This window comes from Leucoraja erinacea, chromosome 1 (genome assembly GCF_028641065.1).
Source record: "Leucoraja erinacea ecotype New England chromosome 1, Leri_hhj_1, whole genome shotgun sequence".
NCBI lineage: Eukaryota > Metazoa > Chordata > Chondrichthyes > Rajiformes > Rajidae > Leucoraja > Leucoraja erinaceus.
Window position 1 is genome coordinate 51,947,495 of NC_073377.1, and position 24,145 is coordinate 51,971,639.

The 24,145-nt window shown below is 43.0% G+C and overlaps 1 protein-coding gene across 7 annotated transcripts in view; it reads right to left on the minus strand.

Annotated features, from left to right (window-relative positions):
- The window catches only part of pde4d (phosphodiesterase 4D, cAMP-specific), a 679,382-nt gene that overhangs the window by 220,496 nt on the left and 434,741 nt on the right, over positions 1-24,145 (minus strand). The window contains exon 1 of one of the 7 annotated variants that reach the window (XM_055634721.1): positions 731-1,100. The exons of the other annotated variants lie outside the window; for them this stretch is intronic. Coding sequence (XP_055490696.1) covers positions 731-798 — 68 coding nt within the window. The 5' untranslated portion in view covers positions 799-1,100. Of the gene's footprint in view, positions 1-730; positions 1,101-24,145 lie in introns of those variants that run through there. 7 annotated transcript variants of the gene reach the window in all.

Sequence of the window (24,145 nt, forward strand, 5' to 3'; positions counted from 1 at the left end):
TCACGTGGTCCGCCCCGTTTTGACTAATGCAATCAACCCGATGTGCACAATCAAATAAGATCAAATAGAACAAGTTATCCTACAACTTCAGGCTATGTACGCCATACGCAAGAAGAAGAAGATGAAGAAGAAGGTATCAAAATGTAAACCAGTCACCTCAATGCTATTTATGCCGACTTGCTCAGGACCAAATAGTTCTCATATTTGGCTGTGCAATAAACCATTTCATGTATGCGAAAACACTCCAGGCCATTTCTGAAATGTGCAACATGTCACCCTCTGCTCAGGTTTGTTCACTATATGGGACAGTTTATTGCACTTTTCCACTGAAGCTGACTCGGTAATATTGGTACCGAGAGCATTGGAACAAGCCCGCACCGAAGTAAAGGAATGTGACAATCGTTAACGTATTCCATCCATTCACTTCTTTCCACTGTAGTAGGTTTCGGGTAAAGGGGGAACTTGTGAAACATAACAAATTCTAAAACGTCTGATTATATCTTTCCTCTTGAATGATGAAGACAGTGTTTGTATGGTTTGGAAATAAGCTGTTGCGGGGAGGTGGGGGATGAGTGCCAAAGACTTCACCAACTTTTTTGACAGCTATACAAACAGCCGAGAGTGAAGCGGCGAGCGCCCCGCACCCGAGCGTGGAGTGAGTTCCCTCCCCCTGTGCCCGCCCGGGAAACTAGCGCCGAAGTGGGAGAGCAGCGAGCAAGAGAGACTTTACCCGGCGTTGTTGGAGATCAGCAGGGAACTGGTGGATCGCGACCGCGGCTTCATCACGATGTGGCTCATGGTGAATGTGTGCGGATGCCGCCACGACTCCGGCGCCGTCTCGCTGCCCTTCCTCTTCACATCTTTATTCCCTGGTCTGAATGCATCGACCTGGTGCGGTGGGTGGCTCTGGCTCTGGCTCTGGCTCTGGCTCTGGGTCGCCCTCCGCGAGATGTTTCTTCACACAAGCCCGAGTTACTCAAGCTTCAACTGTTCGGAAGTGACAGCGCTCCTTCCCTCTCTGCCACTGTCTGCTCTGCCTCGGCGCTGCACAGCGGCTGTGCTTTCCGAGGGAGGGAGGGAGGGAGGGAGGGAGGGAGGCCGCTGCCCTCTGTCGACCCATGAGAGAGAGCAGCGCACATGTGCCAGGACACCTCCGCCTTCGGCCACACGACCCAGGGGTAAGAGGAAGGGGGCTACAACCCGACTCCGCCGGCAGCTTGAGGCAGTCCCCTCAACGCCACCACTCCCTCATTCATTCTCCCCGCCCCTTTTACACCTTCCCATTGATGCCACCAGGACATCCCCGGCCCCAAACGCAAACGCACTGCCCCCACTCCTTGACGTACACTACTGTTTTATTTTGTTCGCCAGTGAGTCACTCTCTGTAAAGTTTTCGCGCGGAGGAAGAATTAAGTTTGCAATAATGCACAGGTGGGCCAGTCACTATCGCAGCTCCGGAGCATTTTTGCCTGCCCCATGGACAGCTTTATTTTCCAATTGAAATTGCCCGGGAGAAAGTTTTCACGATGAGGGTCTCGTCCCTACAGGCGTTATACAATAGACATTTTTAAGAGTCTATCTAGGTCTCTCTTGAAAGCATCCAGAGTACCTGCCTCCACCGCCCTCTGAGGCAGAGAATTCCACAGACTCACCATTCTCTGTGAGAAAAAGTGTTTCCTCGTCTCCATTCTAAATGGCTTACTCCTTATTCTTAAACTGTGGCCCCTGGTTCTGGACTCTCCCAATACCAGGAACATGTTTCCTGCCTCTAGCGTGTTCAAACACTTAACAATCTTATATGTTTCAATGAGATCACCTCTCATCCTTCTAAACTCCAGAATGTACAAGCCCAGCATATGACAGTCCCACCATCCCGGGAATTAACCTTGTAAACCTACGCTGCACTCCCTCAATAGCAAGAATGTCCTTCCTCAAATTAGGGGACCAAAACTGCACACAATACTCCAGGTCAACATGTCATTCGCTTTCTTCACTGCCTGCTGTACCCACATGCTTACTTTCATAGACTGGTGTACAAGGACCCCCAGATCCTGTTGTACTTCCCCTTTTCCCAACTTGATACCGTCAGTGAAGTAAAATTAAAATACATTTGGACAGGTACATGGACAGGGAAGGTTTAGGGGGATATGGGCCAAACACGGGCAGGCAGGACTAGTTTAGATGGGACATCTTGTTCAGCCTGGGCAAGTTGGACCATAGGGTCTGTTTCTATGCTGCGTGACTCAATGACTAATGAGCCTGTCCCACTTAGGCGACCTTTTAGGCGACTGCAGGAGACCATAGTCACCACATGTTTGCGGGTAGTTGCCGGGGAGTCGCCTTCATGGTTGTGAGGAGTTCCCGCATTCTGGGAACTAGTCGCAGCCTCATTTTGGTCGCTGCAAAGTTTTCAACATGTTGAAAAATTAGGGCCGACTTTAATTAAGCCGTCATGGAGAGTAGCGAGAATTCTCGTGACGTAGGTGGGTCGCCAGGAGGTCCTAGTGGGTTGCCAGCAGGTCGGAAGTTCTTTTAGGTTCTTGTAGGTTGTAATCGGTGCTGACTGGTGAATTTCATTGGGGAAAAAAAAAGTAAGCAGTAGTTTTCAGAACCAAGGATAACCGACCGGTAATGTTAATGTCTGCCGAACTTCACAGCCGTGTATCTCTGGCTTCTTAAAAGATGTCTCCACTCCTTCTCTCCCTTCTCCCCCTTCTTCCCCCCTCTTTTAAAGTACATTGTAATTTTTAGCTTCTTAATTACAGCGCCAACCTTCCTGTTCAGTGTGTGTCTGTTTAACAGGCTGGTGAAGGAAGCGATGTGTTTGTGTGTGTGTATGTTCCACTCTGACAGTCTCCGTTCCAGTTGCCGGTTTTTCAGGCGACTGCCGGCAACTTGACAGTCACTGGCAGTCGCCTGAAAAATCACCTAAGTGGGACAGACCCATTAGTGGATGAACAACTATCAGAATCTCACTCGATCATGCTGCCAGCAACAAATAAGTAGGGTAGACTCTGTAAAATTGCTCTAAATATGTACAGAGTGGATGAGAAAGTTGGATAACAGAAATATTGCGATTGGGTGATCAATGGCGTGAACTGGGTGGGCCGAGAGGCATTTTTCTATGCTGTATCCCTAAACTCTTAACTAAACCACTGTCACCATGTCTGCTACAGTACGTCCACATGACCTGTCATGCCACATTGATCATTGAACATTTACTTGGTTTGAGCTGTGATGTTCACACTAATGTGCATTTCCCCCACACCATGTGCTGAATACTCTGCCTCTGGCAAGTATATCATTTTGATTTCCCTATTTCTTATGCAACAACAAGAAGGCCTTTCAGGACAAACGTCATACTCCAGAGTATAGATGGCACCAGAAACCCACTTAAAAGTGATTTTGCTCCAGATCTACGTCACATCCTGCTCCAAGATTGGTCAGGGATTTGGTATAATCTTTCAGCATTTATCAAACAAATGTAGGACATTTTCCAACATTTGTTCAAAAAAGAATTTGAAAGCAACATTTAACCAACATTTAAAATGTTGTAGTTGTAATGATAGTGAAACATTCAGCATTTTCATCTGTACACCATGAAAACATCTTACATTGTGTGCATGTGCGCAGCTGAAAGTGGAAATCTGGAAGATGCCATCAATTATATCCTTGTCTTGAAATTGAATTTTACCCTTTTTTAGTGCACTAAACATGTGCAGTGAATTGCATTAACGCCCAATCAGATCCACTGTGACATATCTAGAAATTGACTAAGTATAGATCAAAAGCAGCATAATGCTATGTTGCAGATAGAATCACATGCTAAACTGGATCTTGACAGGAGATAATGAAAAGCTCCCAACTGCTGCCTTTCCCATGCTGATGACTGGGTAGGGCTTGGAACTTAGCCTCTTAACATGCGCATACGTAAGCATTGTCTGTGAACTGTCGCTCAGTCACTGAGGTTGGAGTGACCTTGGAGTGGGGTGACCCAGAGGGAGGCGACACGAGTTGAAAATTTTCCATTTATCTTGGAAGTCACTCCACTCCCTAGCAGTTTTTGGAGAAGAGGTGCAGTATTTAAGTGAGTGAGAAAAAAAATAATGAAATACATGACACTGGTTCACGCAAAAGTGAATGTATTGTGAACCCTGGTTAAGAGCATGGCTTGCAAGCCATCGTTAAATAATGGTTGTAGTGCAAGAACATCCATGGTTAGGCAGATTGGAAGAACAAACCTGAGGGCTAAATGGCTACTCCTCCTGTTACTTTATATGTCCCATTGTGCCTCCTGACGGATGGAATCAATACTGCGGTTGCGGAAGGCTCTTGCAATGATTTACCCTGTGGTCTTGTTTTATTGTTGACACATGACCTTGCTTAGCATGTTGTTGGTGTAGAATGATAGTGTGACTATACCAGATAGTTTGCTGCGGGATAGAGCCATGGACACTTGTGTGAAGTACATATTCAGGGTTCAGAAATTCTTCCAGCCGATGCTGGCTGACTCCTTGATCAGTTCTCCTCCATTCTTCATGCTCACCTTATGACCACAAGACATAGGAGTGTAATTACACCATTTGGCCCATTAAGCCTGTTCTGTCATTTAATCATGGCTTATCTAATTTCCCTCTCAACCCCATTCTCCTGTCTTCTTCCTGTAACCTTTTATACCCTTACTAAATAACATATCAGATGGCGGACTGCGGGGGTGATGCGCTGTTGTGTATGGCTGCTCCTCCTGCAGTCCGTCCTTTCTCCCTTTTTTATTTTTATTTTTAGTCCTGTCTGTGGGAACTTTTAATTGGAAGTCTTCTTTTCTGTGGTGGGTGGGGGGGGGAAGGGGGAAACTGTTTTGATCCCAGTCCTACCTGGTCGAGAGGAGGTTGTTTTCTTCCGAATGAGTTGTGCAGCGTACCATCGATTCTTCACGATTTCCTCTGGCTAAAGAAATTGGGACACCAACACCAACACGGAGCGGGACATTCTACCGGATCGCCTTCGGGTAAGGTACACTGCCTCGCTGAGCTTATTGCTGAGGTTGCGCGGCGGCCCAGGATTTTAACACCACGGGGCCTGTGTCCCTCGCCAGATGTCTCTCCGGCCAGCGCGGCCTGAGAACTTTGGACATTGCAGTCTTCAAAAGTGTGGCCGCTTCTCCAGGCCGCCACCCGACGCCGATGATCCCGCTTCGCGCCAGATGGCCTAAGTACCTCGAGTTGGCTGAGGAGGCCACATATAGACCCCGACCTCGGGTGGACTATGAGGGGGAGAACTGGATATTTTTAGTGCCTTCCCTCACAGTGAATTCTGCTGTGGGGGGACGTTTCATGTTGATTTCTATAGTGTACTGTTCTGTGTCTTTTTTTCTTTTTCTCTTTTTTGTTTTTGTATGGATATATTGACATTTGGTCTGTTCTATTAATTTAATCAAACTCTGTAAAGCACTTTGGTTCAAATACTGGTTTTGTTGAAAAGTGCTATATAAATAAAGATTATTATTATTATTATTATTTATCAACCTCCGCTTCAAAAATACCCAATTACTTGGCCTCCATAACTGTCTGTTGTAATGAGTTCCGTAGATTCTTCACCCTCTGGCTAAAGAAATTGCTCCTCATGACATTCTAAAGGCACATCCTATTATTCTGAGGTTGTGCCCTCTGGTCCTAGACTCTCCCATAACTAAAAACATTCTCTCCACATCCACTCTATCTATGTCACGTATGCCCATCAATGGTAGGGATATTCATGGTTTTGACAGCACTCAAGAATCTGTGCATATGATTATTAGGAAGCTGTGAGATCTCTTGGATGGAGATGGCTCTTTATTGTGGACTTCAGGGCTGTCCAGATGCAGTTGATACTTTTCCCATCGTCCCCTAACAATAAAGGGGTGCAACAAGAATGTGGAAAACTTTGGACACATTCCTATCTTGAGAGCCACCTCACAGCAAACATCCATGATGAAATTCACCACAATTATCAGTGCACCAATTGCCTTTGGCTATCTGAAGGAAAAAAAGTGTTTTAAAGATCAAGATTTGAAATCCATCACAAATCTCATGATCTATGTCTTGGTCTCTGCCCTCTTGTGGTTTCTGATGGGCTACCTAGAACAGGCATCTCCATGCTCAAGAGAGCCACAATCTATGTTGCCGTGGTAATGTTGTCCAATGCATTGGCAGGGTGATTGTCCTCTCCCAGGCCGACTTCCACAATATTCAGGCCTTAGTTACACTCATTCAGTTCCAATGGACAAGCTATGATGTCTGCTCAACACTAGACTCCACAAACAAGCACTCCAGTGCATGCTCCATCACAGAAATAATTACCTGGTTGGCTGGTCACTCGGGTATGATCACAAGGCTTCATTTAATAATATACCATATAACCATATAACAATTACAGCATGGAAACAGGCCATCTCGACCCTTCTAGTCCGTGCCGAACACCTAATCTCCCCTAGTCCCATATACCTGCGCTCAGACCATAACCGTCCATTCCCTTCCCATCCATATAACTATCCAATTTATTTTTAAATGATAAAAACGAACCTGCCTCCACCACCTTCACTGGAAGCTCATTCCACACAGCTACCACTCTCTGAGTAAAGAAGTTCCCCCTCATGTTACCCCTAAACTTCAGTCCCTTAATTCTCAAGTCATGTCCCCTTGTTTGAATCTTCCCTACTCTCAGTGGGAAAAGCTTTTCCACGTCAACTCTCATCCCTCTCATCATTTTAAAAACCTCTATCAAGTCCCCCCTTAACCTTCTGCGCTCCAAAGAATAAAGCCCTAACTTGTTCAACCTTTCTCTGTAACTTAGTTGCTGAAACCCAGGCAACATTCTAGTAAATCTCCTCTGTACTCTCTCTATTTTGTTGACATCCTTCCTATAATTAGGCGACCAAAATTGTACACCATACTCCAGAATTGGCCTCACCAATGCCTTGTACAATTTTAACATTACATCCCAACTTCTATACTCAATGCTCTGATTTATAAAGGCCAGCACACCAAAAGCTTTCTTTACCTACATGAGATTCCACTTTCAGGGAACTGTGCACAGTTATTCCCAGATCCCTCTGTTCACCTACATTCTTCAATTCCCTACCATTTACCATGTAGGTCCTATTTTGATTTGTCCTGCCAAGATGTAGCACCTCACACTTATCAGCATTAAACTTCATCTGCCATCTTTCAGCCCACTCTTCCAACTGGCATAAATTTCTCTGTAGACTTTGAAATTTCCTCACTGACACTAGTCAGGTCAAAATAGAGAAGGAACATTCTGGATGGCATAGAGAGAGCTGAGTTTATGCATCTGGAGCACATAAAAGACAAGCAATCGCAGAATAAAAGAGTGAACCATATACCATTGTTAAAACTGCACCTCCAGCCACATATGTGGTAGAGGCTGTCGGTCGCACACAGCCCATATCAACAACAGCAGAAATCACAGACTTAGAGTGGCGGGATACTTGGAATCATCCTCAATCCTGAGAGAATGCTTCAGAAGAAAAGGAAAGGTAAAGATTAAGAGTGGAAAGAGTAGCACAAAGACCCCGTAGACATTCTTCCCATGACAATTATAGAACATATGCATAAAAATGTACAACAAGGTGAGAGAAAATACAGGGGAGGGAAGTCTTGCAGTTCTTCTGCACGTATTGTCACCTCTAACATGATGATTGACCCAGTCGTGTGTCACATGTGGATTGAAGCCAGTCTGAGTTGTGGGATAATCAACGAGGCAGGAAGTAGCTGCAATGTGAATTGTATCAAATGGCTGCGTCCAGCACTGCACCAGCTAGTCATGAGACATCTGTCATCCTGAGTATTAAGGGTGGCAAATGCTGTGTGTCAGGCATCAATGTCAGAATGTAGACCACCAATTAAGGTCACATTGGAGATTTTAGCATGCTGACCTTCTGAGTCTATGCAACGATGGCCATAGGTTTTCCAATCTCTCAATCTTTCAAGCTAGTTTTATATTTGTATTTCAACATACCAGGCATAACCTAGGGAATTTATGCTTATTGTTTAACATCCTTTCCTCACACACGATTGCTTCTATTTTTATATTCTCATGTTCTAACGACCTTTGTCAAGTTTTGTAAAGATTGGCTTTTATATCTTGATTCTGTTTCAATCAATAAATTTCTTGCTTTCTCGAGAAATTGTATGATGCCTTTCGCCCATTGTGATGATCTTTTTATTGTCTTGGTGGCCAGAAATCCTAGAACTTCCTGCTCTTCTATATTTACTCCTAGAAATATTCAATGCATATACCACAGCAAAATCCATGGAACTAGACAATGACGAGATGTAGTGCCAAAGAGCTGTGCTCCAGAACTCTATGTGCTTCTAGCTAAATTGTTCCACTCTAGTTAAAGTTGTCATCTCCAGACAATGTGGAAAATTATGTAGGTATGTGCAGCTCGCCAGAAGCAGAGTCTGAAGAAGGGTGTCGGCCCAAAATTTCACCTATTCCTTTTCTCCAGAGATGCTGCCTGACCTGCTGAGTTACTCATGCATTATGTGTCTATCTGCAGGACAAATCAAGCCTAGCACAATAATGCAGCAGTCCGTTCTGTTGTCCCACAACTCTGGAAACCAGGTTTAATCTGTTTGCGATGCTGTGTGTGAGGATCTTGCGCATTCTCCCTATCATGAAATGGGAGAGTGATTAATGCTCTAGCTTCTCCTCACAGCAGAGACATGATGCTCAGTAAACTAACCTTTGGTGAGGGTAAAGTAGATTTCATGAGCATATGGTTGAGAATAAGTTACAGGCTATCTGAAATGAGAGGAATAGGACTGATAAGATCACTCAGTTGAGAGCCAACCATGGATCTGATAGGATGAAAAGTCGCCTTCTGCGTCGTAATAAATCTGTTTTAGCGAATCACTGTTCAATTAATCTGCTTTCAATCATCAGAAAAATGATAGAAGCTGTTGTTGACAGTGCTGTCATACACGACCGACTCACCAAACCCTAGTTTGACTTTTGTCAGGACCATGCGGTCCCAGATCTTGTCACTGAGATGAGTTCCTGAGGTGAGGGTTTAGTTTTAGAGATACAGCCTGGATACAGCGAGGTAACTGACTTCCTGCCCTCATGGGCAGCAAAGTGGCTGGTCATGTGTAGAGTTTGAATGTTCTCCCTGTGACTGCGTGATACTATTTTCTTAACAAGTTAAATGACAAGGACTTACCCCACAATGACATTAGGCCTATCATTTTGCTGTGAAGCAGGCAAGTTATACATCTGACAATTCATCCTCTATTGCCTGATTTTAACTCTTTGTTACACCATTATGGTAAACAAGGCAGTTTATCATCCATGAAAAACTGCTAAACTATTCTTTATTCTGAAGAAACATCTCGACCCAAAACGTCACCTATTCCTTTTCTCCAGAGATGCTGCCTGACCAGCTGAATGACTCCAGCATTTTGTGTCTATGGTGTAAACCAGCATCTACAGTTCCTTCCTACATATTGTAGCAGCACCTAGTGGTGGGGCTGGGAAGTCAGAACCATCTTCATCGGTTGGCACGGTCACGTGACCACGGGGGTTCGTTCGCGGGCTTTTAGCCAATTATCAGAGCAGTGACAGCAGCTGTGTTTTGTAAGCTCAGCTGGGCACGCGGTTTTCACGAGTCTGGTATTGTTTTCTGTGAATAAAAACGATTTCACTCAACCTGCCTGGTGTCGCTTCTCGCAAATTTCTATTTCATAAACTCTACTAAAACATAGCGCTAATTCCTAAATAAAACTAAAGTTTTTGACCCTCGTAAGAGGGGCGATTTGGCATTTTATTAGGATTAACAAGGGATGGAAAACCCTTCAGACACAGTTATGCAAACTATTCGCTTCAATATTCTTTATATGGTGCAGTTTAATTGAAAAAATCCAACTTTCAAACCAAAATCTTCTGATGGTCAAATACAGATTTTTGTTCTATTTACTACTCCTATGGTATACTTTGGAATGCTTTTGCTAAATCAATAGTCCATTGAATTGGAAGTTGTTGTTATGATATATTATTAATGGCTTTTGGCAATTTCAAAATACCTAAAACAAAAAATGAAAAGATGGTAGAAATGTGCCTGGAACATTAGTATGAACTGGTTCATTTTCCCCTTAACAGCCTATTTTGGACTTGATTAGATAAACATCTCAACTGAAGTCAACATAACTAATAATTGGTGGCCGGTATGATACTAATAATTTTGTATCACACAAGACAAATTTCTATTTCATAAACTTTACTAAAACATACGGCGCTAATTCCTAAATAAAAGTAAAGTTTTTGACCCTCGTAAGAGGGGCGATTTGGCATTTTATTAGGATTAACAAGGAATGGAAAAGCCTTTCAGACACAGTTATGCAAACTATTTCATGAGTTGAATGGCTGTCAACACCAGTTCCAATTTAAATTCCTCAAAAATGTCTGCTTGCTCTTTCCTTTTAAGAAGTTTGGTCCTGATTTTTTCCCTTGAGGATCAAACAATTTGTTTCCAACAAATTCCTCCCATTTGTTACATTAAACAAAGTCCTCAAGCAGTTTTTTCTCATAAAGCAACTGAGAGGTTGGTTCATATTTCGCAGCCCAACTGTTAGCTGGCTTCCTAATGCCCCTGTCCCACTTAGGAAACCTAAACAGAAACCTCTGGAGACTTTGTGCCCCACCGAAGGTTTCTGTGCGGTTCCCGGAGGTTTTTGTCAGTCTCCCTACCTGCTTCCACTACCTGCAACCTCCGGCAACCACCTCCAACCTCCGGGAACCGCACGGAAACTTGGGTGGGGTTGCAAAGTCTCCAGAGGTTTCCGTTCAGGTTTCCTAAGTGGGGCAGGGGCATTATTCTGCAACTGCAATAACCCTGTACTTATTTCAGGTGAAACATAGGGGTTTTTTTCTGCCATAACACTATATCTTAAAATAAACATTTCAATTATGTTCTTTTGCTTATCTGCAAGGCATGATGAGGCAACATTTGATCCAAGATATTTTCCTGTTGTTTTATTTACTTTAAACAGTAATCACTATATACACCACAATGACCTAATACCAACAGCAGAGGTCAGTGTTCAAGAACAGAAGCACCCGAAATAGAACAAGCAGTTCACATTTGTGGGAAAATGAGCTGTGATCAAAGTCTTAAAAGAGTCAGTTAAACTAGTGCAAGCATTTGGCAGGTGGACAAAATTGTGGGGGAAAGTGAATTTTCACATTGATGGAAACAATAGGAAAAACAAAAGTGGAAACACAAATCATCATCATCATCATCATTGTAAACATCAATGGGCGCTGTGCCAACAATGCTATGAACGACAGTGATCGCAACTTCTACTGAAGTGTGGATGGCTGTTTGCTCGCTTGGAGCTCCTCTGCCCTTTGACAGGTCTTGTTTTTGGTCCTGCTGGTGGTCCACAGCCCCCTCCTCACCTGGCAAATCAGGTGGGGGAGACGGTTTAGTTGCCAACTATCCAACCATGGAGCAGGTAGCTTGGGATTACATGGTACCCGTGGCGGTGGGAACTCCCCCCGACCTGGCACAGTGACACAAAGTGCTGGAGTAACTCCGCGGGTCAGGCATCATCTCGGGAAAGAATGGACAGGCGGCGTTCTGGGTGGAAACTACTTCAGACTTACAGAATATTTGTTAAATAGGGAGAATCTCAAAATTACAGCAGGATTTTGATCAGCTGGTCAATTGGGCTGAAGAATGGTCAATGGGCTTTAATGTAAATAAGTACGAGGTGTTGCATTTTGGGAAGTCGAAGCAGGGCGGGACCTTCCCAGTGAATGACAGGGCTCTGGGGAATGTTGAAGAGCAAAGAGATCAAGGAGTGCAGGTACCAAAAGGGACGTCACAGGTAGATAGGGTGGTCAAGAACACTTTTGGTAGATTGCCCTTCATCAGTCATGGCATTGCATATAGAAGTTGGAGCGCTATGTTACAGTTGTACAATACATTGGTGAGGTTGTATTTGGAGTATTGTTATCAATTTTGGTCACCCTGTTAAAGGAAGAATGTAATTAAACTGGAATGAGGGCAGAGATGACTTACGAGTATGTTGCCAGGGCTTGAAGGCCTGTTCAATAAGGAGAGGTTGGTCAGGCTAGGACTACACCTTGCAGCACAGGAGGTCATCTTATAAAGGTGTATAAGATCATGTTGGTGATTTATCGGGTGAATGCACAGAGTCTTTTACCCAGAGTAGAGTGACTGGTGGCAGTGACTAGTGGGGTGCCGCAAGGCTCGGTGCTGGGGCCGTAGCTATTTACAATATAAATCAATGATTTCGATGAAGGAATTCAAAGTAACATTAGCAAATTTTCAGATGACACAAAGCTGGGTGGCAGTGTGACCTGTGAGGAGGATGCTATGAGAATGTAGGGTGACTTGGACAGGTTGGGTAAGTGGGCAGATGCAAGGCAGATGCAGTTGAATGTGGATAAATGTGAGGTCATCCACTTTGGTAGCAAAAACAGGAAGGCAGATTATTATCTAAATGGTGTCAAGTTTGGAAAAGGAGAAGTACAATGGGATCTGGGGGTCTTTGTGAGACCCTTCTGCAGTTGTACCGGGCCCTAGTGCGATCACACCTGGAATATTGCGTGCAGTTTTGGTCCCCTAATTTGAGGAAGGACATTCTTGCTATTGAGGGAGTGCAGCGTAGGTTTACAAGGTTAATTCCTGGGATGGCGGGACTGTCATCTGCTGAGAAAAGGTAGCGGCTGGACTTGTATACTCCGGAGTTTAGAAGGATAAGAGGGGATCTTATTGAGACATATTAGATTATAAACAGTTTGGAAACATGTTCACGATGTTGGGGAAGTCCAGAACCAGGGCCACAGTTTAAGAATAAGGGGTAAGCCATTTAGAATGGAGACGAGGAAACACTTTTTCTCACAGAGAGTTGTGAGTGTGTGGAATTCTCTGCCTCAGAGGGCGGTGGAGGCTGGTTTTCTGGATACTTTCAAGAGAGAGCTAGATAGGGCTCTTAAAGATGGCGGGAGTCAGGGGATATGGGGAGAAGGCAGGAACGGGGTACTGATTGTGAATGATCAGCTGTGATCACATTGAATGGCGGTGCTGGCTCGAAGGGCCAAATGGCCTATTCCTGCACCTATCGTCTATTGTCTATGGAGGTATCAAGAACCAGAGAACGTAAGTTTAAGGTGAGAGAGGAAAGATTTAACTTTTTCATGCAGAGAGTGGTGGATATATGGATCTAGCTGCCAGAGGAGGTAGTTGAGCCATGTACCATAACAAGATTTAAAATACATTTGGACAGGTACATGGTTAGGAAAGGTTTAGAGAGAAATGGGCCAAATGATGGCAGGTGGAGCTAGGATAGATGGGACACCTTGGTCAGCGTGGGCAAGTTGGGCCAAGGGACCTGTGTCCATGCTGTGTGACTCAAGCATTGGAATACAAAGGGAACTTGGTATAGGTTGGCTCATGTGACAGGGAAAGTAAACAGGCAGAGCCAACAAGCAATTGTGAGAGATTTGTTTCATTGGCCTTTACAGGTTGGAACACAAAATAAAGAAGTCTTCCTCTGAACGAACTGAGCTTTGGGTAGTCCTCATTTGGAGTATTTTTTTACTTAGAGGGTATACTTGCCTTGGAATTTGTTCAGTGTGTTATGTGTGAATAGAGGCATGTGTGTGAGGATGACTGGTCAAGTAAGATTTGCCTGCGCTCACTGGAGATTAAATGTTATAGAGCTGTTGTTATCAAGGCCAGCAACATTTTAAGAGGATTGAAGACATACAGTAGATATTGAAACAATAGACAATAGACAATAGGTGCAGGAGCAGGCCATTTGGCCCCTCGAGCCAGCACCGCCATTCAATGTGATCATGGCTGATCATCTCCAATCAGTACCCCGTTCCTGCCTTCTCCCCATATCCCCTGACTCTGCTATTTTTAAGAGCCCTATCTAGCTTTCTCTTGAAAGCATCCAGAGAACCTGCCTCCACCGCCCTCTGAGGCAGAGAATTCCACAGACTCACCACTCTCTGTGAGATAAAGTGTTTCCTCGTCTCCATTCTAAATGGCTTACTTCTTATTCTTAAACTGTGGCTCCTGGTTCTGGACTCCCCCAACATCGGGACCATGTTTCCTGCCTCCAGCATGTCCAAGCCCTTAACAATCTTATATGTTTCAATGAGATATCCTCTCATCCTTCTAAACTCCAGAGTGTACAAGCCCAGCTGCTCCATTCTCTCAGCGTATTCCCGCCATCCTGGGAATTAACCTTGTAAACCTACGCTACACTCCCTCAATAGCAAGAATGTCCTTCCTCAAATTAGCGGACCAAAACTGCACACAATACTCCAGGTGTGGTCTCACTAAGACTCTGTACAACTGCAGAAGGACCTCTTTGCTCCTATATTCAATTCCTCTTGTTATAAAGGCCAACATGCCATTCGCTTTCTTCACTGCCTGCTGTACCTTCATGCTTACTTTCATAGACTGATGTACAAGGCCCCCCAGATCCCGTTGTACTTCCCCTTTTCCCAACTTGTCGCCATTTAGATACTAATCCGCATTCCTGTTTTTGCTACCAAAGTAAATAACCTCACATTTATCCACATTAAACTTCATCTGCCATGGATCTGCCCACTCCCCCATCCTGTCCAAGTCACCCTGCATTCTCATAGCATCCTCCTCACAGTTCACACTGCCACCCAGCTTTGCATCATCTGCAAATTTGCTGATGTTACTTTGAATCCCTTCATCCAAATCATTGATGTATATTGTAAATAGCTGCGCTACCAGCACTGAGCCTTGTGGTACCCCACTAGTCACTGTCTGCCATTCTGAAAGGGACCCGTTAACCCCCATTCTTTGTTTCCTGTCTGCCAACCACTTCTCTATCCATGTCAGCACTCTACCCCCAATACCATGTGCCCTAATTTTGCCCACTAATCTCCTATGTGGGACCTTATCAAATGCTTTCTGAAAGTCCAGGTACACTACATCCACTGGCTCTCCCCTGTCCATTTTCCTAGTTACATCTTCAAAAAATTCCAGAAGATTAGTCAAGCATGATTTTCCCTTCGTAAATCCATGCTGACTCGGACCGATCCTGTTACTGCTATCCAAATGTGTGGCTATCTCATCTTTTATAATTGACTCCAGCAATTTCCCCACCACCAATGTCAGGCTAACTGGTCTATAATTCCCCGTTTTCTCTCTCCTGCCTTTCTTAAAAAGTGGGATAACATTAGCTACCCTCCAATCCACAGGAACTGATCCTGACTCTACAGAAAATTGGAAAATTATCACCAATGCATCCACGATTTCTGGAGCCACTTCCTTAAGTAAACTGGAATGCAGACCATCGGGCCCTGGGGATTTATCAGCCTTCAGTCCCATCAGTCTATCCAACACCATTTCCTGCCTAATGTGGATTTCCTTCAGTTCCTCTGTCACCCCAGATCCTCTTGCCACTACTATATCAGGAAGATTGTTTGTGTCCTCCTTGGTGAAGACAGATCCAAATTACCTGTTCAACTTATCTGCCATTTCCTTGTTCCCCATAATAAATTCACATTTTTCGGTCTTCAAGGGTCCAACTTTGGTCTTAACTAATTTTTTCCTCTTCACATACCTAAAGAAGCTTTTACTATCCAGCTTTATATTCTTGGCTAGCTTACCTTCGTACCTCATCTTTTATCCACGTATTGTCTTTTTGGTTATCATCTGTTGTTCTTTAAACATTACCCAATCCTCTTGCTTCCCACTCATCTTTGCTACGTTGTACTTTTTGCTTTAATTTTTATACTGTCCCTGACGTCCCTTGTCAGCCATGGTCGTCCCTTTCTCCCCTTGGAATCTTTCTTCCTCCTAGGAATGAACTGATCTTGCACCTTCTGTATTATTTCTAAAAACACCAGCCATTTTTGTTCCACTGTCATCCCTGCTAGTGTATCTTTCCAGTCAACTTTGGCCAGCTCCTCCCTCATGGTCCCATAGTCCCCTTTATTCAACTGCAACACTGACACCTCCAATCTACTCTTCTCCCTCTCCAATTGTAGATTGAACCTGACCATGTTATGGTCACTGCCTCCTAATGGCTCATTAACCTCGAGATCCTTTATCAAATCCAGTTCATTACATAACACTAAATCCAGAATTGCCTTCTCCCTGGTAGGCTCCAATACAAGCTGTTCAAAGAATCCATCATGAAGGCACTCTACAAAGTCCCTTTCATGGGGTCCAGTACCAACCTGATTTTCCCAGTCTACCTGCATGTTGAAATCTCCCATAACAACCACAGCATTACTTTTACTACATGCCAATTTTAACTCCTGATTCAACTTACGCCCTTTGTCCTGGCTGCTGTTTGGGGGCCTGTTTTATCCATACTGACTCCACATCTCCTGTTTCAATGTCACCCCTTGCAAGGGACTGAATTTCATTCCTCACCAACAGGGCAACCCCACCCTCTTTGCCCACCTGTCTGTCTTTTTGATAGGAGATATACCCTTGAATATTCAGTTCCCAGCCCTGGCCCTCTTGCAGCCATGTCTCAGTAATTCCCACAACATCATACTTGCCAGTTTCTAACTGAGCTTCAAGCTCGTCCACTTTATGGACCTGGAATGTACAACAGAACTCTAGAACAAGTCTACAGGACAAGCAGCATTTGTGGAGGCAGAATATGTATGATGAAGCCAGAGTTACAGAGAAAGAATAGTGGGAGAGAGACTCACAGACGTTCAGTTGCAGAGAGGAGAAAAGTGGGCATAACTTGAAGCAAATTTACGTTAGAGCAGTAGAATGAAGACAAAGAGACTACAGATGCTAGAATCTAGTGTAAAAGTAGGGTCTCTGGAAGAAAACACAAAACGCTGGAGTAACTCAGCAGGTTCTGCTACTCTCCTGCTCTTTGACCATGTTATGGCCATCTGTAGTTCCATCTCTCTCCAGTATTTTGGAAGAACCCTAAGGTCAAGCAGGATCTGTCTCCATTCCACAGAGTTTTTCCAGTGATTGTGTTTTCATTTTCAGACTTGGTTTGGCTCAATCATCCAATTGGAGTTTGGAGAAGAAGTAGTATTGTCTCAGTCATTTTTTTGCACATCATTTTATGAATCTTTGGGCTGTGGGTGGCTGTCAAACATTGAGATTGTTGAAGGTTGAGACAAATGGATTTTTGTGCTCAAAAGCAAGAGGATAGTGAAAGAGACTTGAAATATAGAATAAGTCATACTTATTACTCCGTTTCAGTTTAGTTTATTGTCAAGTGTACTGAGGTACAGTGGAAATAATGTATTGTGTGCTAACCAGTCAAAGGAAAGACGATAAATGATTACAATCATGCCATTTACAGTGTACAGACACATGATAAGGGAATAAGTGCAAGGTAAATCCAGCAAAGTCTGATCAAGGATAGTCCGAGAGTCATAAATAAGGTAGATAGTAGTTCAGGACTGTTCTCTAGTTATGGTAGGATGTTTCAGTTACCTGATAACAGCTGGGAAGAAAGTTCCTGAATCTGGAGTTGTACGTTTTTGCACTTCTATACCTTTTGCTTGATGGGAGATGGGAGAAGAGGGAGTGGCCTGGGTGCATCTCACCCTTTATTATGCTTGATCATGCCATACCGCATTATTGATTACATTAAAATTAATGTAATGCTCTTTCAAAATGCAGTGCACAGTTGAAACATCCTATGTTGTTAAAAGTCTGTTTTAAGCAAAAAATAGCGAATCATGATTTTCCTTCTAAAATAACACGTTTATTCATAGTTTTATGAGACACTATGCAAAACGCACTAGAGGCAAAATATTAATTTGTTCAAAGGATTAATTGCATTCTGATATATTGCTGGGTTCAAAGACTTTAGTTTGGTTGAAGTAGCCATGTTATGACAATGGAATCAACCTTAAGGGATTGTGGAACGTGCCTTCAAATTCAACTGCTCATTGAAATTCATCTGTTTGGGCCATGGAATCATGAAGATATGTTACCACCATCAGGTCTGCAGCAGTACCAACTTCAGTAAAGGCCAGTGTCAAGCAAGGCTACCTCACTACCTTAAGACTTCTATCAATCTTTCTTGCCCAGACTTGCATTTTACCTCCACCGAATTTTCCATTGGAGTAATGGGAAACTGTTCAACCCACTGTGGCCACACCACTGAATCAAGATCACTTGAACCTCAGTAGTCGAGCTGAGTTGTGCAGACGATTTTGTGTTTCCACATGGTTAGAGGCCGAGCTCCGAAACCAGGTGAATCTTTTCACAGAAGCATATGAGAGGATAGGCCTTGCACTTAACATATACATGACTAAGGTCCTCTACCTACCTACTCCTGCTGAACCATACTGCCCTCCAACAGTAAAAACTTAAAACAAAACTCTGGAAAATATGGACAAATTCCTCAAATTTACCACCAATGGTAATGTGACAACGTAGTCTTTGATTGACTGAGGAAAAATGTCCTTGAAGATCATGTAGGATGGTATTGGTTGTTGCTTCAATGTGGTTGGTCCACAATAGATCATTGGTAATATTAACGTCAAACAACTTGAGCTCTCAACCATTGATGCTGATTGTGGCATTTACTCCACCACACTTCTGGAAGTCAATAACTAACTCTTTCATCTGGTTGGCATTGAGGGAGAAGTTGTTTGGGCCTGCCATCATGTTACAAAGTTCTCAAGTCTCCCCTTCCTGTACTCTGTCTCATCATTATTTGTGACCCGGCCCTTCACAGAGATGTCATTTGGAAGAATTAGAGGAGAAAAATATGCAAGAAAACAATCCAAGGGGATTTTTTTTGTCACTCTGGAAAAATAAATATTGTGGATGCCAGAAGTCTGAAATAGAAGCAGAAAATGTCAGAAATACTTAGCATCTATGAACTATAGTTAAAGCAGCGATTGGGTTGGACCAAGCTTTTCACTTAGGATTGTCACTTGTGGACCCAGCACTTACTTCAGCTGATGCAGAAGCCAAATCTTAAATGTGAATGGCTGAAACTACTGGGATTTGACCCAATGTTTCAAGTTGATGACCTTTCCTTGGAATAGTTACAGCACTGGGCTTTGCTGCTCTACTGACTGATACAGGGAAATGGAAATCAAATTCCATTACAAGAAAAAGCAAGCAGACATTTCACTTGAGCATGTCCCATGTCCCATTCATCATTCACCCAGTACTTACTAAGTTAAAAAAGAAACGCAATGTGCTGGAGTAACTCAGTGGGTCAGGCAACATCATGGAAGAACAAAGGAGAGTGAAGTTTCTGATGGAGATCTTTCTTCAGACTGATCCTTCTTCTTCATTCTTCAGACTGATTGTGGTGGTGGTGGGGGGAGGGAGGGAGATATAGAGAGCTGGAAGAGAGGAGTGATGAGTGATAGGCAGGTCAAAGCCTAGCACATAATAAGTTGAGAGGGAGCGTTTTGATAGGCAAATTGTAGACAAAGGCCAAAGATGAAAAGGCGGATGATAAAATGATTGAAGAGTTGTGAATTGGGAAGCTTGAGAAAGAATGTAGGTGGAAGAGGAGGGGGAGGGTAGTGTGTCCAGGAAGGGTACAAGGGAGAGGTGGTGGGGAAGAAGGGAGTGGCGGAGGTTTTGTAATTACCTAAAATTGGGGAATTCAAAGTTCATACAGTTGGGGTTTAAGCCACTCAAGGTGTTGTTCCTCCAGTTTGCATGTGGCCTCACTTTGGCAATGGAGGGGGCCCAGGACAGAAAGGCCAGTATGCAAATGGGAAGAGGAGTTAAAATGGTTAGCAACTGTGAGATCCAATTGGCCTTGGCAGACCAAGAACAAGTGTTCAGCAAATCAGTCGCCGAGTCTACGTTTGGTCTTGTCGATGTACAGGAGGCCGCATCGGAATCACCGAGTGCAATAGATGAGGTTAGAGGAGATGCTTGTGAACCTCTGTCGCACCTGAAAAGACTGCTGGGGTCCCATGTGAGGGATGATGTTACATTGTTACTTGGTTTCATTGTTCCTAATTATGCCTCATTTCAAAATTCTTCCTTTTTTGAAACACCTCTCCATAATCTCTAGTCCTATAAACTCACCTCGATAGGTTCACTTCTCAAACTCACACTGAACATAATTGTGACAGCACAGAGAGAAGCCATTTGGCCCATTCAGCCAATGGCAAAATAAATCCAAAACTGTAGCATGTTGCAACTTCCAGAGTGAATTAATGTGGGCACCAATTACTGTAGTAAAACATTCAGCTGTTCTGTTTTCAGTACAACTATCCCATGGGTCCCGTTATCTCTTACCCTATTTCACCTGTAGGTATAGGGTTAAAACTAAAATGGTTTGTGTTTTCCATTTGAATCAGGAATTATTTGTGGATGCTATTAAAATAACAATAAGGAGGCTATAATGACTGCATGGAAGGTGCAGCTCTAACAAAATTTAGTTGAGTTTTAATTTAGTTGAGATCATTGTCTAGTGTATGAAGGTGAATAAAGAGCTGAAAGAACTCCGGCAACAACTGTGGAGGGAAATGGATAGATAATGTTTTGGGTCAGGATTCTTCTTCAGACCAATGGAATAGAGGTGAGATAGCTTGTAGAAAGGTGAGAGGAAGAGTTGGGTAAGAGACAGGTGAATCCAGGTGGAGATGTGAAACATAGAAAATAGGTGCAGGAGTGGGCCATTCGGCCCTTCCAGCCTGCACTGCCATTCAATATGATTATGGCTGATCATCCAACTCAGTATCCTGTACCTGCCTTCTCTCCATACCCCCTGATCCCTTTAGCCACAAGGGCCACATCTAACTCCCTGTGATTGGCAGATGAATCAGGGTATGGGGGTTATGGGAGAAGAGTGAATCTCAAGCACTGATTATTATCAGAATGGTGTCAGATTAGGAAACGGGGAGATGCACCGAGACCTGGGTGTGCTTATACATCAGTTACTGAAAGTAAGCATGTAGGTACAGCGGGCAGTGAAGAAAGCCACTGGCATGTTGACCTTCATTGCAAGATGATTTGAGTTAAGGAGCAAGGAAGTCCTACTGCAGTTGTACAGGTCCCTGGTGAGACTACAGTATTGTGTGCATTTTGGTCTCCTAATTTGAGGATGGACGTTATTGCTATTGAGGGAGTGCAGCATAGTTCCAGGGATGGCTGGACTGACATATGATGAAAGAATAAGTCGACTGGGCTTGTATTAACTGGAATTTAGAAGGATGAGAGGATATCTTATAGAAACATATAAAACTCTTAAATGATTGGACAGGCTAAAAATGTTTCCGATGTTGGGGGAAGTCCGGAACCAGGGGTCACAGTTTAAGAATAAGGGCTAGGCCATTATTCCGGACTGAGATGAGGAAAAACGTCTTCACCCAGAGAGTTATAAACCTGTGGAATTCTCTGCCACAGAAGGCAGTGGAGGACAATTCACTGGATGTTTTCAAGAGAGAGTTAGATTTAGCTCTTAAGGTTAAAGGAGTCAAGGGACAAGGGGAAAAAGCAGGAATGGGGTACTGATTTTAGATCATCAGCCATGATCATATTGAATGACGGTGCTGGCTCGAAGGGCCGAATGGCCTACTCCTGCACCTATTTTTCTCTGTTTCTATGTTTTCTATAATAATGTCATGCAAATTGAGAACACCTAGATAGTGAGGTGTGATCATCAGACCAATGTGAGGTGTGAAGTACTTGTCCAAACTGTCGGGAGAAATCCATCTTACACGTCTGAAGAAGTGTCCTGACCTGAAATGTCTATCCATTTTCTCTAGAGATGCTGCCTGACCCATTGAGTTACTCTAGCACTTTGCGCCTATCTTTGGTATAAACCAACATCTGCAGTTCTTTTTTGTTATGCTTCTGTGTGTCTGATGAGCTCAGTGCCAATAACTAGGATGCTGCACTCTTGATGAGGTGGAAATGTAACAGGACAAAGATGGATGAAATAGGTCAGACCGTGTCTGGAATATCAATGTGGCATCATATCACTGGAAAAGAACAGAAGGAATAGGAGGAAAATGCATAATTGAAACAGGATTAACTCCTTACTGAATTCTGGAAAAACACAAGAATCTGGGAGCTAAGTGAGAACTGGGAACCAAAACAAATAAAAACTCATTAAGAACGAATCATGGCACTCAGAGAACAAAGGGAATTCCCAGTGCAAGACTGGTCATCATGTGTCTTGATGGGTCGTATGTTGTGCAAGTTGTGAGTGCTTGTTCTTTGTCATTGCAAGTTATAGTTTGAATAAATCTAAATATATTTTTCACCAGTTGTCAGTGATGTGTCTCTAATATTAGGCACAACAAACACTTTTGATTATCATGCCACTAACATGCTTGTCAGAACCTCTGGCCTCTTCATAAACTCTGAACTTAATTACCCCAATACTCTACAGGCATTCAGCTGCACAGGCCCTAAGGTTTGGAATTCCCTTACCAGTTTCCCTTTCTCACTTTCCCCCTTAAAGGTATTCCTTAAATATGCCCTAATATCTCCCATAAGCTTTCATGACATATGTTATTCAATAAGGCTTTTATAAAGCTCCTTTGAATTGTTTTATATTAAAGGCATAATGTAAATTAATTTTATTATTGATAATATAATGGACTTTTCTTCGTTTATTCAATATCATGAACAGCTAAAGGATTATTGGTTCAATTACTCTTATTTGTGCAAATATGGTATTTACACAATAAATAGGATGACTTTGGAGTAAAGTAAAAGGAATACATAGATTGGCTCTTAATACGTTCATCATCAGGACTTTAGAGATTTGGATATACAATTAATTGACTGTTCTGATGATATTGGTTAATAAAGACTATTTTTCAAAGGGCTAAGAACATGTACAGAAGGAGATCTTGTTTATAATTCTTAACTTTGAAGTGACCAATTATAACATAGAAACATAGAAAATAGGTGCAGGAGTAGGCCATTCGGCCCTTCAAGCCTGCACCGCCATTCAATGTGATCACGGCTGATCATCCATAACTATGTCCATGAATGAACTGCCTTCAAATAGTTTGGAACAGATCCATCTTAAAGTCTGAACTGTGACCTGAATATTCAACCTAATATAAAACTGGACCCAATGATTCAATGGTGATTGGAGGGCCACAAGTCTTTTTTGATTTGATGGAAGGGTGAACGCAAGTTTATTGCTTACAATTTAGTTTGATATTTTTAGCAAAGATGTCTCCAATTCTCAGACATTTATAAACTATAAAAAATAGCCTTTACAGCTTTTACAGTCAACTAGTTGTTGGGAGATGGGGGGGGGATGGTTAAAGATGGACATTTATAAACTATAAAAAATAGCCTTTACAGCTTTTACAGTCAACTATGTTGGGGGGGGGGGGGGGGGGGAGGGAGGCAGGGCCAGCTATCAAATCATTTAGAGGTTGACGGGGTCAAGGGCTCCTCATCACACCATGAAAGGTCTTGTCACTGATAAACTACGTCCCCGCAGCCTAGGATGTTTAGGGCCTTCAAAATTAGTTTTCTACTTCCAGACAAGGCACACATAGACACGGAGACATGATTGTCTTCTGCGTAGAGGATAATTTCAACTCTTCCCCCAAATTCTTATCAAAGTATAAAATTATGATAGGGATTATGTGGTTGTGAAAGACAATCTCTACATCCACATTCATCCATTTAAGCCGGGATCCTGATTTCAACTGATGGGAAAAACAATCGATAGAATTTTAAATGGATAGTTCAGTTTATTCAATACAATAGACCGTAAGAATAGTCAAAGATGTTAGTATATTGGCATTTTGATAGTGAGTCAATATGGAAAATAATATTACTACAGTCTAAAGTAGACTGCATCTGCAGTTCTTTCTTAAACATTACTGCAGTCTAAAGTAATTAGTCTCCTTTTTGATAGCTTCAAATAACATTTCAAAGATAACATGTTAAACATTATTCTGAACAATTTGGTTCTGAAACTAGTCCAAATGAAGGGAAAACATCTGATTTACAGACAGAATACACCAAATAACGATATGGGAACTTGATAACTTGCTGTTCCCATGCACATCTGTGTGTGGGACATGTACAGGATATTTAGTTTGACGTTGGTTTACATTGAAATCAATCTTTGAAAGTGCCTTATTTGGGGAAGGGAACTTGCATGAATTC